The sequence below is a fragment of the Cebus imitator genome, unplaced genomic scaffold (genome assembly GCF_001604975.1).
Source record: "Cebus imitator isolate Cc_AM_T3 unplaced genomic scaffold, Cebus_imitator-1.0 Scaffold510, whole genome shotgun sequence".
NCBI classification, from domain to species: domain Eukaryota; kingdom Metazoa; phylum Chordata; class Mammalia; order Primates; family Cebidae; genus Cebus; species Cebus imitator.
In genome coordinates this window covers 904,700-920,608 of record NW_016107825.1, presented here as the reverse complement: position 1 = coordinate 920,608, position 15,909 = coordinate 904,700, and the positions used below count along the sequence as shown (strand labels likewise).

At 39.5% G+C, this 15,909-nt stretch overlaps 1 protein-coding gene across 4 annotated transcripts in view; it reads right to left on the bottom strand.

Moving 5' to 3' along the window:
* The window catches only part of GLI3 (GLI family zinc finger 3), a 286,664-nt gene that overhangs the window by 115,039 nt on the left and 155,716 nt on the right, over positions 1-15,909 (bottom strand). For all 4 annotated transcript variants that reach the window (XM_017513998.2, XM_017514000.2, XM_037733278.1 and 1 more), the window contains one exon: positions 11,575-11,680. In XM_017513998.2, coding sequence (XP_017369487.1) covers positions 11,575-11,680 — 106 coding nt within the window. The remainder of the gene's footprint in view (positions 1-11,574; positions 11,681-15,909) is intronic.

Below are 15,909 nucleotides of genomic sequence, written 5' to 3'. Positions count from 1 at the left end.
AAAAAAAAAAAAAAAAAAAAAAAAAAAAAAAGTATTTATATTGTATCATTTTCATCACAGACTGTGTGTTCAATCATTCCAGACAAATTTTTTGGTCCTCTTTTTGGAAGCCCCAAATTATTATTAAAACTTTTCCTAGGTACACTATCAATGAAAGCAGACCCTGGGTTAGCTACAATCCACCCCACCTGCTTGTTAGAGTCGGGATTCTCATGCACAAAAAAGGCAAGCAAAAACAGCTGAACGGACCCTTTATAAGAATTTTGCTTTTAAGTCAGCTGAATTTTGTTAAGAGATTTCACAATGTTTTACCAATATCTACATTGAGGGTACAATGCATTAGAGAATAAAATATTTATTCTTTGTTAGTGGAGGGTAGAAAACATTGTTCATAATTTATAAGTTGTTCCTTTCTGTCCCAGTCAAAAACCATACTTCAAAAAATAACATAGGTACAAGAAAATGTAATGGTTATAAGATACTCGAATAATTTTGTTTTTGTTGTTCATTATTTCTATACATATAGCAATGCATTTTGTGCAAATTAAACTGACATTCTTTAGATATGTAAATTTAACTCAAATGGAGCTAGTGGGCTCCCCTCTCACCTACACTGGATGATTTATGTTACTAACTTGGGCTTGAGCGTAACAGCCTGAGCTACCCTCCTTCAACGGCATTATTCACACTGAAAGAAAACCGAATGACTTAGTAGCCTCCTTCACTGACTTTAAGGCTAGTAATGATTCAAGAGTAGCCACGTTATTAAACTAGAATGAAGCACTACTCTCCTCACTAATGAGGTTAAAAAATGTCTTTACGTCTCCACGTTAGGGGCACTTAGCAAGTACTCTGCTTGGCAGAGACCCACAGCGGATCGAAGCCATGGACTAATCACGCAGGCCGGAGTCAAATGGACTGGAAGAATTAGGAGACTTGTGGCTCGGAGGAATGTAATTCATGCAGAAAAGCGTTGTCAGAGCAAGGCCAGGGAACCTCATGGGAAGAAGGCAAAATAAACAGTTCAACAAAGAAAACAAAGAAGGGCCAATAGGCTTTTCTAAAGCTTGAGTACACTGAGACTTCAGTGGGTGCCTAGGACAAAGACCTCATCAAAGGACACCCTTGCAAAGCAAACAGACCAAGGAAGGATGTTTCTCTCCAATACACGCAGGGGGAAGGGGGTGGACTCTACTTTTCGCTCCTTCCAATTCAACTTGCACAACTCCCAACTTCCAACTCAACTCCCTCCTCCAACAAACACCAAGAAACGGCCACTAATAATAACCTAAGTAACTAAGAAGTCCTGTTTGTCTGGGTTAAAGATGGGGAAAGGTGGGGAGGTTAACACAAATTAAATATGGTGCAGTGCACCTCTGGATTGCACTTCAGATCACGAAAAGGCCTTTGGAAGTGCACCCACCACCTGGGTCACAGTCCCACCGCCTGCTCCCTACATTCCAGAAGATGAAGAGAGACTCCAGAAATGCTCAAGGATTTACACTTTGAAAATTCTCTCTCACAAACAGTATACAACATCCACAATTGTGCAGAATGGAGTCTAGCATGGCTTTCTGAAGAAGGTTGCACCTCTGCTCTCAGATCCAGCCTCACAATTCTATTTCCAGTGGACTCTTAACTTGGACTATTCTTCTCTCAATCCGATGACTACATGTATCACTGCAGCCCTGAAATGACTTTGATCATTAAAACAAGATTAAAATACTTGAGGCTGACCTTCTTTTTCCCCTCTTGGCTGCTTCCTTTAAGATGGAAGACCATGCTGTCTTTTGTTGACTAATCCCAAGGACAGGCTTAGAGTACTACAAGGAACACAGACAGAAGTGAGCGCTGTAGGGGTACATACACATATATAGTAACACAGTAAGATATATAAAATAACATAAGACACTTACTTTAAATAAATACAACATGGTAAGTAATAAAAACATTAACATAATCTAACATAATTCTACTATTAATCTGTTATATCCCTGGCAAATAACATATGAAAAATCAGAGTCCCCTTTAGAGGGCTGATTGCTTATGTTACTGACTTACAGTTCTAAATTTGTTCCTGAAAACTTTCCCTAGAGTGCATAGTATATGGTGACAACAATAGGCACTAGGAATACAGAGATTTTGCTCTGTGGGGGAACCAGACATTGCTTTGAACAGAAGCAAGAAGCATTTTAGTAAACTAGAAATGTTTATTTCCAGGCTGTCTTAAAAATGTAAAGCATATTCAAGCAACATGGCTTGGTGATTTGTTTTGCAAATGAGGCAATTAGTTTAACTCCTAGAGCTTCCCTCTCCCACTCCCCAACAGGTGATAGAGATACTATTCACTTACGGTGACCTTGGCAATATTTGGATACTCTTTGAATGTATTTACAATAATATTGGCAGTTTTCATGTTTCACCTATAACTCGTTCCCAGATAATGAAGACATATTAACCTTGTAAGGTCTGAGGGAATCATTTACTGTGTCCAGTTAATATAACTCCCTTCGGCTGGGCTCTGGCTATCCAGGCCGTACTGGACTTGGCCATGGTATGCACGGGGCTCCTTGGGAACAATTTACAAGTAATGCCTGGCAATGAGGGTACAGGTGAACCTTTAAAAAAAAAAGAGAGAGAGAGAGAGTGCCTTCAAGGGCAACTGTACACACAATTCATTTTGGTATTAGTTCAGATTTTTAGTCTGGGGCTAGGCTTCTGTTCCCTGTAAGAGTCTCAACTGAGAACTTCTTTTTAGTGAATCTGTAACCTCCCTGTAGTTGCATAAGGAAGTTTTAAATATCTGTCACTTACAAACATGCAAAATGCTGCATATGCCAAAATATTAGGTGATGGGATTGTAGAAAACCTATGGCTTTGGGTTGCAGACTCTCACTTGGATCTTCATTGGAAATGCACTCACATGCTATAAGGCAGTTCCTGCCACTCTGACCATTCTCCCTGCATTATTTTCTTCCTGTACATACATGTGCACACACAGGAGAGAAGAGGCAGAGTATATTTCTAGCACTGCACTTGATGTTTTTCAACAGTTATAAAAATTGATGCAATGTCACCAAACTAGCTAGGTCAGCACAGGAGACAAACACGGGCCAGCAAGCCATTTACCTTGTTAATTTGTACTGAACTGCAACATAATCATGCACATTTCTGCTCTGGTCTGCCTTTTACAAAGACCACATCAAAACTAAAAATGGCCAAGATTGCATTTTTCAAACGTGTTTCTGTACAAGTTACCTACTTTTTCTCAGGACTCTGAGGATGAGGTTCAAATCCACCTCTCTCCTCCGTTTTCCTTTTAGTGTATTTAGTTTGCTTGGATCACTGAAGATGCAAAAATCTTGGTAATGTGTTACTTAATATTCAAAAAGTTAGCAAGCAGGTTCCTGGAAACGTATCTGCTAACATTTTATTTTCTGATGTATGATTTTCCCTGGGGCAGGGATGGGGATGCAACAATAACAACAATGAATGACAGGCAGCCCTGTGTCATTGGCCTTTGTTCCCCGGGGAAAGGTCTGAAATGAACTCAGCTTGCAGTGTGGCTATAGGAAATGGCATGTCTTTGTTTAGGTGAAAAAAGTGCGGCTCTGTTACCTAAGTGAGGGAGAGATAGCCACATAGGAAGGGCTGCAGGCAGCTTCAGTTTGGGGAGTATTCATCATATAAAACTAACCTCGAAGTATCTTCCCATCGGACAAATTCTGTTAAAGCTCGATTTTCTCAAACACATATTTTTAAAAAATAAATAAAATGACGACAGTAAATTTCTGTTTTCTTTGAAGCCAGGCTTAACATGAGTGGAAGCATTGTACTCAAAGAAAAAAGTCTGTTACAGCCCAGTACCTCCCAGGCCCACGCAACAGGTTTGACAGCAGCTTCTATAGAGTCGGCGGCTTCCGGTTCAGTGAACGTGAATACCTCAGTCAATATCTGCTCCCAGGACCGTGCTGCTGAGCGCAGCACAAAGAACACAGGAATTTTATCCAAGAAGCTAGCACTCAGACTCTCTGAATATACACTATAATTAGGGCCTGCTTTCTCTGCAACTAAGGACCAAATTCAATATTTCAGTCATTAGAAATACTGCAAAACAGAAAGGAGTATCTGCCCTTTGAGTACAATTTACCTGTTTTGTGGTTGTTTCTTAATGCAAAGTAAAGCGTGTATTGGTGGATTTGGATGTATGCTCCAGTTCATCAAAATTTTAGAAATTTGGGAAGTGAAACTCAACCATCTTTTCATATCTATGAGGAAACTATGATCTAGGTGGCCTAAGGTAGTTCTTGAAAATTAGGCAGGCCTTAAACTTTTTCAGTTAATCATGAGAAATGACAACCAGAAAATAAGGCTTATCTTATCTTTTGGTTTGACATGATATACAGTGAAATATGTGAAGAATAGCAGTAGAAAAGCATAAAAGTAGAAAACATGACACATGGCATTGCTCACAGAAAAAGCAAAATAAAGCAGAGAAGGAAGTACAGAGTGAGGATGGAGAAGGGGTGTTATTTTAGACCAAGGGTTGGCAAACTTTATCTTTCAGGCATTTCAGGTTATATTCTCTGTCACAGTTACTCAACTCTTCCCTGGTATTGCTAAAGCTGCCACAGATAATACTAAACAAGGAGTGTCACTGTGTTCCAATAAAACTTTATTGGCAAAAACAGGTCATGAACCATAAGTGGCCGGTATACCATAGTTTGCCAATCCCTGTTTTAAATAGTTTTTCATAGAGGACCTCTCTGAGAAGGAGAAACTGAGCAGGGAAATGTATGAAGGGAGGGAGCAAGCCATAGGTATCTGAAGAAAGAAGGCTCCAGGCAGATACACATTGTGATCTAGTCCAACATGGCTTCACTTCTATTGGGTCTACCGTTATAATCACTAATTATTATCCACCCAATGTTCTAATAGAGTCTTCTCAAATGTGATTGTTAAGTACTGGTCAACACTCCACCCAGGTGATGAGTCACAATTTACCAAACCACTCCTGTGGCTGAACATGTAAACTGCTCTGTTGTTTAGTGTCATACATTCTACAGTCAAAGACTAATAAGCATCTCATTTTTGGGCTAATCAACAGGCATATTAGGGCAAAAGGCCTGAACATGGCTTTTAATGGCTCTTCCCACACCCTGTCATATTCGACCTTGGGAATGTGCAGAAGACAATGACAGCCAGTAACACTGAAAACTTCTTATCAGGTGCTGTTAGAAATAGCTGTGCTCAACCAGGAAGTAGAAACTAGAGCAGCCATGTCTGTGGTCTTCACTTTCACTGGTGTGGAGTCTGACGCCTGGGTTAACACAATGGCACTACCTACTTGTAAGCTAGGTAGCTCCTCTGTGTCAAGATTTCCATATCTTTAAAATGAAACTAATAGTAATAACTCCAGCACAGAGCTGTTACAAGTATTACAGGAGATGACTACATAAAGTCTTTAACATTGTGCTCAGCCTATAGTAAGTACTCAAAAACGTCAGCTATGGTCATGATTATACATTTTTCCATCTGAATTGTCCATTTCTTTTTTGCCCTTATCTTTGATATTGTTGTGTACTTAAATTGTTCATTTAAGATGGCTGATTTCATTCATTTTTATTCCATGTGTAGGATCTGGAAAGCAGCAATACATTAAATAGTACTCAGTCACATAAGGGGACCAGTAACTGCTTTAATATCAGGAAATCCATTTGACAGTGGAGAGCATCTGACAGGGCAATAGCTACTTTTAATAGAATCTCTTCTATCAAAAGTAGTAACTGAGCTTTTGTTTTTTGAATCCTAGCTTGTTGGCATGAGGTGGGTGACACCCTCAAGCAAAAACAAAAGAAAATGATGGTAATAGCAGTGACCTATTATTTTCACCATCATTAAAAATAATATTTATTTAGGAGCTACTATATGTAGAGCATGGGCTCAGCCTAGTACAGCAAATGCAAAGAAATACACAGATAGTCTTCACCCTGAGAGATATAATTATAATTTAGTTCATGTTTTCTTTTTCTTTTTTGGGTGGGTGGGGAGTGTGTTAATATTTGCTGCAGTATTTGCTAGAGTTTGTAATTTGATATGTCATTACACCTCATTAATCTCCATAATGTTTATGGTAAAGTACAAATACTGGGGGTGAAAAGAACTTTCCTTTGTTAATTTTAAGTTACACTACTAAAATATTCCAAACTAGTTATGCCCCCAAGTATAATTATAAGGTTTTACTAAATCTCCATATTTTACTGGAAACTTTCCTGAAAATGAAACGAAAGAAATCACTGTTACCTGTACAGGCCCAATACAGAGTTTTAAGTAAGTAGCTACACTGAAGAGGCTCCCTTGGAATAAGTATATGAGCTCTCAGTAAAGACAGTACCAGGACAAGCAATGTGCTAAATTTGGGAGAGAGGAACTCAGTAGTAGCCTTGGCCATCTACTTACTATTTACTTCTCTAAGCTTTTACCATAATGATATGTCTTTTCTTAGAGCTTTTTCTCTCTGGGAAGAAGTGTATTTATTCATACTCCAAACTTGCCTCTCATCTCCCTGCTCTCATTCCGAACAGGCAGCCATAATTATGGGGGCGAGGCCTTACCTATTTCCAGTGCACTCTATTTCACAGCTGATATTAATGATCTTCATGTACTGAGTCCTCTCCCAGAGGTGAAGGGAGGTGGGCCACTTTTAGTGGGAAGAACAGCTCTCCTTACTTAGGTGGAATGAGTCCAGAGAGTGTCAGGCAGCCTTGGAAGGAGCCACATTGGTTCAACAAAGAAAAAAAAAAAAGAGCTGACAGAACAGAACAGAACATGAGTGCTCATTTTCCCTAAGAAGAAAAGCTGGTTTTCGAAAGTGGATTAGTAAAGTGGATGGTGAAATGCCACAGCCTCTATGTGAGCTGGCTTGGGGTGCAGTACTGTTCACATCCACGGCACAAAGCAGGGGCAGCTCACAGCTCGACGGGCAAGATCGGTGGAGCTTAATTACTGCAATGGATTAGTAACCAAGGACCCAGCTTTGGAAAATGAATTGCAGATCTCAGTATGAAACAGAAGGACAGTTCAAAATTCAATTCATACTGGTCCATAAATGAGAAAACCTTGGCTCAGAAAGGTTGTACGTAAGGGCTAAATTTCTTTTTCCCAAGAAAAATCCAGAATGAATGAAATCAAATGTAATTTAAAGCTACTTTATAATTTGGGTTTCCACAAATACACCACGTCTACTTCTAAAAAGGACGCATGCTTAATTGAGTTCTAACACTAAGAAACAAAAAACGCACACTCAAAATGCAAGAGAGAAAGTATTTTCATTATTACTGTGGAAAGTAGTCACTTGACAATGCCATTGTATTCTGGGGTAGTAGGCAATAATATGCCAATTGTCTGAATTTTCCAAGTAAAATTTTAAAAATTAGTACTTATTTTTATCCTAGCAGGCATCATTTGTTCCCATAGACTACAATAGTGCCTCCTTGAGTTAGGAAAGGACCAGCTCTGATGTCAACAATGCAAGGCAGGAACCACAGAGGAGACCAAGAGGTAAAAATACATATACAAAATACGACTATGTGTGCAGAGACTCAGGTTCTTTCATTAATGCACAAAATAATCTCGGTAATAAAGCAGACTCACTCTGATATTTTTTCTAAAACATTCTACTTCTTGCGATTAACCTTAACAAATCTCTCAAATGATTTGAGAGAGGGAGAGAGAGCAACACTTCTGTTGTCTACTGGGCCTAAGACCTGGTGCATTCAGTGAATAACTTTCAGAAGAAATGGGAAGCTTCCTCATATCCAATGTTTCTTAATTTTCAAATTACTTGAATTAAACAAATGCAATGCAGGAACTGCACATTCTATAAGACGACCTTTACGTGACAACTCAGGGAACGATAATATTTATATTTCAGGTCCTACTTAGAAGTTCTGAGTCTAAATTCATAATTTTGAGTTAAGAAACAAAGTGTGAATAAATTATAATATTATTTCTAGTGCTGTATTTAATCCATTCAAGTTTCTATACTCATTCCACACTGCCTAACCATAAACTGTGGATAACACTGTAAGGATAAGCAGGGCAAGCTAAAGGCATTCCATTTAACAAACTGGGCTCTTTAATACAAACTGACGTATTTCCGTACATATTTATAAGGCATAGTGGTTATTATTAGGCTGTAATTGCAGTTGTTCTAACACCTAATAAGCCATGGTTGGAAAAACAAAGGCAGGTTAATTTGTGATTTCCTCTACTCATTCAGAGGCAAATTAAGTGTCAAACAGCTAATACAGAACATATTTCATTTTATGAGATTTTAATTTAATTCTGCACCATATCGTTGATGCCTTAATATAGGGTGGTTTATCTAAAAAGAGGAGCAATTTATAAACCTCTTTCAATAGACTCTTTAATGATAGGATATGATAGCATAATTATAGAAGCGCCCGCCCTTCTTCTAAATAGAGATCTGTCTGCATTTCCATCAACACAAATCCTTGTTTTTAAGAGGCTCGTAATTTAATTTTTAAAGCTGGCACCAGAAGAACAATTGTGTATACAAAATAATGAGAATATCTCCAAACTTTGTCTTCTTATAATTAAAATATTTATTGCAAAAACAGTACTCTTCATTTGATCTCATTTTCTGTAAGACAAATATATAGCAAACAGTTTGGAATTCAAGTTCTGGATGAAGTGATTTTACTTTCCTAGGTAATTGATTTACCCCTCAGCAAATACGTGCTTTTAAGATTTCTATAACCAAGTCACATTTGCCTAGATTAGCCTCCACTTTCAAGGTGATCACAGGTGTCTGCTTATCATACCTCAGAAGGTGCAAGAGTAACCCAGGGACTCATAACTGAGCAAGGGCAGAATAGAAACTCCCAGTATTTTTCATGCCCCCAAGTGCCTGGAATGCCAACCCTCAGCATTTGTTTAGAGCTCTGTGCTTTTCAGAGTGCTTACATGAACATTATTTCACTCAACTCTCCCTGTGCTCTGAAGAGCTGGGTACAGCAGATAGCTTCATTTCCATGTAATGAAACCTGCACGTGCGAATGTCAGTGGCCAGAGTTCACAGCACAAGTGAGTGGCAACACAAGAACAGGAATTGGAGCTCTCTGACTGCTCCTCCCCCATCTCCCAGACTGGGCCAATGTGAGTGTCCACTGAGCACCTTTTACAAAGTGTCTGACCAAGTGCAGGGCACTGCCTACAAAACTAGCAGGAAGCAGTGACTGCTAACAATAAAACGCCAAGCAAGAGGAAAAGCACCACAATAAAGCTACATATAAGATGCTATAAAAACAGTCTCTGGGATGGCCCTTGAATTAGTCCTTGAGGATGACTATAAGCAGGAGTTCACCATGCAGAAGGAAGGCCACTGAGACCAATGCAGAGAGAATGTCACATCACAAAGACCCAGGGGCGTGACATGTCCAGCTTCCTGGGGCCCACTTCATAAGCATAGGGTCCACCCAGGGCCCTGCCAGGATGCACCAAAACCAGGCAGTCCCAGGAGGCCACAAACCTATAAGCTCACCATTCTCTTGCCCGTAGCAATAATATTCCCTCTAGGAACCTTCCAGGACTTCTCTTTTGAGGCTCAGGATTAACTATCAGCTTTACGTTATGAATCTTTTTGATAATTATACATTTAGGCTACTAGAGAATAATTTAGTCAGATGCTGCTAAAGTATCCAAAGCTTGGCTCAAAAGGCAGGAAGAACTAAAATCCAAAGAAAACCCAGCTCAACAGTCACACCAGAAATGTGACTCCCCAACTCCCCCATGAGGATGGTCCAGATACGACCTGCCTTGTCTTGTGATATTAACATCATGGGCCAACACAGGTCAGCAAGCAGGGCTCAGAACACATAGCGGGGGCCACAGGAGAGTTTGCTGTTATATTACACCACAGAACCAAGACATGAAATTTGTATTGATGAATTCATATTTGAATTTTGTTACAAGAAAAACTATAATGAATGCAGAGGAAATAGTTCAGCCTGTCATATAAACTCATTTAAAACATTTCTCTACAGCATCGTTTCTGAAAGAATGAAGAACTCCAAAATTCCATAGAAAAATCTGATTTAAATTAACTACATCACAGAGGCTCCAGTCTGGGAGGAATTAGCCATCCATGTCTCCAAGGCCTATCTGGCCCTTGCATGCTCTGAACCATGGGGCAGAGCCTCATCTGAGATGCATGTGGTCACATCTGTACCATAAAACCTCTGTATAACGGGGTGAATTACATGTCATGTTTCAGGCTGAACTTGGAATTTCCTTCCCTTTGTATAGGGAATTTTTAATTGGTCTCTTGGTTTTATTTGAGAGTATTTTTAGCAGGCTTCAGAACCCTGTAAATACTTACTTGTGTTCCAGTGAAAAGTCAAAGAATAAGTCACAAGTTTCTGCATTCTCTCTCTATAAATACCCACTTCTCCTTTAATGCTTATAGAAGTCTGCAACACAGATTTATTACTTACCTCCAGGCAAATCTGCCCTGAAATTACAATCCAGTAATGGGAGATGGATCCAAAAAACTGTTGGTAAAATATTATATGTGTACTTGGGCATGTAGTTAGGATTGTTAATATCAATTAATTCTGTTCACAGAGGAGGACTTGTTTTAAAACAACTTCATTTTTCTTTGGCATAATATGTAATTACACAGCTGTAACTAATAGCCATGGAGATGCAATCTACCATCTGAATAACCAGCATTATTCTTCAAAGTATTATTTGTGCTTTTCTAACTTTACTGTCTCAGAATAATGGTGATTATTAGATTTGACTAAATGTATATATCAAGGCTGTTGGCAAGGGACAGCCCATCCCAGAGAGTGGCTCCAATTATTATAGTACATGACAGTTTCCTGGACAGTACAACAAAAGAATACTATTTTATTTTGCAAGTCCACCATCCTTTACTTCCTCCAAACCAAGTAAGATTGTATTTATTTCCAAGAGATTTTCTTTTTTCCTTTCCTAATGTATGTTATCAACAGCATTCTTTCCTTCTATCTTTCTGTAAACCATGTGCTCGATCAGATTTGCCATTTTGTTTGGGTGACATTCCCATCAATCAAGTGACTTTTGGTGTACTGACATAGGGTTATGAAAATTTACCATAAAAATTTCATTCGAATTCATTGTGATCCCTAGAAAAGGACTTTCACGTTACAGAAATTTTAACGTAAAAAAAAACTTCAAATCTAATTTCGACCAAATACATATTCTGAGGGTAACTTTCCATTAGGCTTTTACTTTTTAATTTAGTATTTACAGCCCACAGAACCCACGTCAGCAAAATATATAGGAAATATCTGTCAGTTACCTAGTGTGACAGGCATTCCTGAGGAAGCGGCAGGGATTTGCTTCAGTGAATCCACGAACTGACAGGCTTGCTATATTTCAAAAGTAAATCTTACACTTCTATCACATCTTCAAAACCCAGTGGATGTGCCATTAACAAAAAGTCCTGAGATGGTAAAAGCCAGTATCTTGTTTCATTTCATTAATGAGGAAAGTGTTAATACTTACATATGCAATGGAGGAATCGGAGACGGATCGTAATGGTAACGGCCCTCGTGATGTCTGGCATCAATTGGTACAGGAGGATGGAAGGCAGGGAAAAGATGAGGGGGATCTGGAAAAAAAAAAAAAAAAGAGCCCAATCTGTATCAAATGAACACTTCCAAGCAGCATTCTGATTCACAAAGCAACACTGCTGTACTATTATACCTTCACTACTTACACTTAATCTGAGAATTTGTGGAAGAACTCTTCAAGGTTAGTTACAAGGCTATGTGGGGTCCTACAGAAATATGACTGAGTAAGTAGAGCCTGCACCTTCCTGAGAAGGAAGAGCCTGTGACTGCAACTAACACCCAGACAGGAAAGCAAGAGAAGAACAACACGGCTCCCTATCTTGAAAGATAGGCTGACGAGAGGAGAAGGGCTGAAGGGAGACACAAAGCCAAGAGGAACAAATTAGAACACACTTACTTGAAAAATGAAATTATACTGTCAAGTTTTAGACGACAAAGACATTGTAATACAAATACTAGTTTCATTTCTCCCATGCTCATGATGCTTTTAAGAATGGAAAGGCTCGCTAGAATCTGTGGCTGATATATATATGCACATACACATGCTTCCTTTTTTTTTTTAACTTAAATGCATATTCCCCTCCTTCTTGGCCTGGGTTAGGCCTCCACGACCCCTACACAAACGCAGCAAATCTATGCCCTGGCCAGAGAAGTGCTGTGCAGCCTCCTGGAAGAGATGAGCTAACCCACTCAAACTCACATGGAGAGAGATCTAGAACAAAATTCAGGGAATTCCTCCCAAGATAGCATTAACAGTCACCTTGACCCCAGCCCCCCTCCTGTTTCTGCCTTTCCCCAGTTCACCGCTCCGGGTTCCTGAGCTCCTGGGTGTGTGCTCTTCCTTAAAAATAGTTCCCCCGTCCCCACTTAGTCCTAGAAACTCGCACCCATTGTCTCTGAAAATAAACTACTTTTCTTAAAAAAAAAAAGTAGTAATTCACTGTAAAAACTGAAGAGTTTTAACAGATTTTATAATTAGAAGCATGAATGATGAGTCAAGGTTTTCCCAAGTTTCAAGAAGCAAAATGAATGGATCCAAAACCCAGAGGTTTGACTCCATGGCTATGAGACGAATACAACAGCAAACATACCAGGACATGTTCTTCACATGTGATGGGTCCACACTGGTCATGCTGGGAGCCTGCCCAGAGAGGACTGATGTGTACACCAACAAGCCTCAGAATGGCTCCCAGTTATTTCACCCTAGTGCTGGGGTAGCAGGCTCTAAAGGCGATTCCAAGGGGGGCCCTCTCCGCAGACAGGTTCTGATGGACCACTTAAGAATGCACAGAGCATCCCCACGGGGTGCAGGAGGCTGGGAGGCCATGCCAAACAAACACATTAGGAGGTGGCTGCACCCCCTGAGGTCAGCAACACCACTGTCCCAACTGGGTGGAGTGGATGATTCTTAGATGTGTGTAATGTTGAATTCAGGTGGTTTTGATTGCCTTCCCTATCCATTACTCTATTTCTAAATTTTCTTCAACAAGAAACTGCTAGAATATAAGCATAACAAACATGTTTTTAAAATTATAACATTACTTCCCTTGTTTTGATTTTGTTGTTGCTGCCTTCAAGAATCTAAGACTATTTATGAGAAAAAAAATCAAGTAAGACTAAAAAATGATGAGCATAGATTAATAGAAGCTCTACAGTCTACCAGGGAAGGACCCAAAGCTGTAATTCTACAGTTTACCACCAGATCAAGAATCTAGAAAACTTCCAAGAGGGCTATTATACTGAAAATGTCAATTACTCACTGTACTCTGTGACTGTCATAAGACTGGGGAGGAGGGGTTGGGTGGTGTGGAGAGAGGAAGGAATCACTTTGATCTTGTATCATTGTCACTGTAGTACTGTGATATACAACAACGCTGAAAATTCAACAGGTGAGGGATGACTAATGACCTGATCATTTATCAAACTTTATACATTTTATGAAATCCACATAAAAATTTATTATATTTTAAGTTCACCACTTAGTACATAATATGAAAGGATGTAGGTATTATCCTTGTAATGCAAATATTGAAAGTTGATTTGCTAAGTTTGAAAGTTTAAGTTGAATCTTTATTCAGCAATGTTGGGAGCTTCATTGCTGCACATAACTCAGCCATCACGACAATTCAAAGCCACCCTCTGTAGAACCAAAGATTCCATCTTACTTAACCATTTTCAATGGAAATTATTCATCTTTCTTAAAACTACATAAAATCAAGCGGGGTCATCGTTTGCACTAGTTTGAAAGCCTGAATATACTAGTGAATGTTTCCTGATTTTAAACTTTAAAACAAACCCAAATCAATCAAATTGAAATCTGGTGAGGGTGGATGGCCATGAAATACGGGGATGGCTCTTTCTCTTCCACACCTTTGAGCTATCACTGCTGATGCAAACCTGCATGGCCTGTAGACTTCTTACTTAATACACATCATCTGCTCTTGGAAATCAGAGAAATAAACCCACCAGATCGGGGTGTGAATTCAACATTCATGAAGTCTTAGCTACTTCCTCAGGGCATCTCACATGCACCAGTTTATGCATCTGCTTTGAGGGACATGGACAACTATGTCTGAGTTGGAAGGTATTTTCACTCCTTTACTCCATGGAGCTTGGCTGTGTTCTGCATGATGAAATTCTCTCCACCAGATAAGTGGGTGTTAACTGTACCTGGTTTTCACTATGTGGGTGAAACTAGGAATTATGACAAAGTACAAATCCATGTTTTTCATACACATAGGGCTCAAAATGTGTTAATTTATTCCACATTTAATATATGCCTCACATACCCAGGAAGTAACGGTCATTATCTTTCATATGAGTATTTATAGTGAAGTTCCAGTGATTACGTGTATTGAGTGAAGACCAACCAATTAACCCCATAAAATGAAAAGCGTGTACCCAACAAATATAAAATTCTCTTCCTCAAGGAAAACCTACAATGCTGTCATGAACATTTAAAAGACATTGCCACCTTCTCATTTTCAAGAAATTATTCTTTCAGGATTCAAATTCTCTCTCTCTCTCACCCTTTCTCCCTCTTTCAGAAAGAAGTAGAAGATGACCTAGTACTGCAAAAATAAATCTGAGAGGGAAATATAAAACACAATTACTGAGGCACTAAGTAGTCATTTCTCACTGTTGAGTCCATGGTGTTTTGCGAATTGAAAAGTTAATCCTGACTGAAAGTATGTGATGCATCCTATAACACTGTTTGCACCAGATGTTTATTTATGTCCCAATGAAATTTATGAATTCTGCATTCGACAATTAGGTTTAAATAAAGAACAGAAAATTAATGGATATGATCTGATTTGACCAGACATCTGGTTTTGGTTTAAGCATTTCACTGTTTCTACATTTCCCCTCTTGATTAAATTTAAAATAACTTTTCCTGGATTGCTGAAGTCTGTGTGGACAATTACGCCTTGTGTTGGTTATTGGTAGAAATCACACCTCTTAAGCCACTTTCTGGGAAAATGCAACGGAACACCCCTCTTTCAATTCAAGACGTGCTCGACCATAGCTTAACAGGATAAATGAAGAATGAAAAGCAGTATGAGCATGTCCTGTAACATACGTGGCATCCCATGACATCAATCCTAACACGTTTCTCGAAAAACGCTCCTGAATCCTCAAACGTTGAGTACTTGCCTTGCTGGCGTCTCAGCTTGTCATTTCTATGTGGCTCAGCAGCACATTCCATCACCGGCCCAAAATGCTGTCCAAGAAAGCCCACATGACGAGAACAGGCCCTTGTCGCCAGAGCCGCCATAATTACCCAGCTCACGGGTTATTATTTACACATGAGCAGCGCAGCTGTGACGCATCATAACTCAAGCGTATGTGTAATAAGTTACCGCGCCGCAGCCATCTCCTGCCCCGGCCCTTGACAAAACACCACATGATGACTTCTCCAAAGTCAGGCAAAAACTGCTGAAGCAGAAGGAAGTGCCACAAAACCTGGCTACCTCCTATTTATCATACAATTTCCTGACTGATAGCTCCACAAACCAGCTGCTAAGTGCTGTGTACTCTACTGTCAGCAAACTAACGGGCTAAATGGAAGACAGGGAGAATAATGTGCAGAACTGGTGAAATCAATTTTACTGAGGGAATTAAAATTCTACCAGGTGGGGGTGGGTCTGCAGAGCAGTGGTAAGCAGTCAACTGTACATGCTTATGGTTGCAAAGATGATTTATTACAGACCTGCGAGAGGTTTGACTATTGTACCCGAGTCCTCTTACATGAAACAGAGATTTGAAG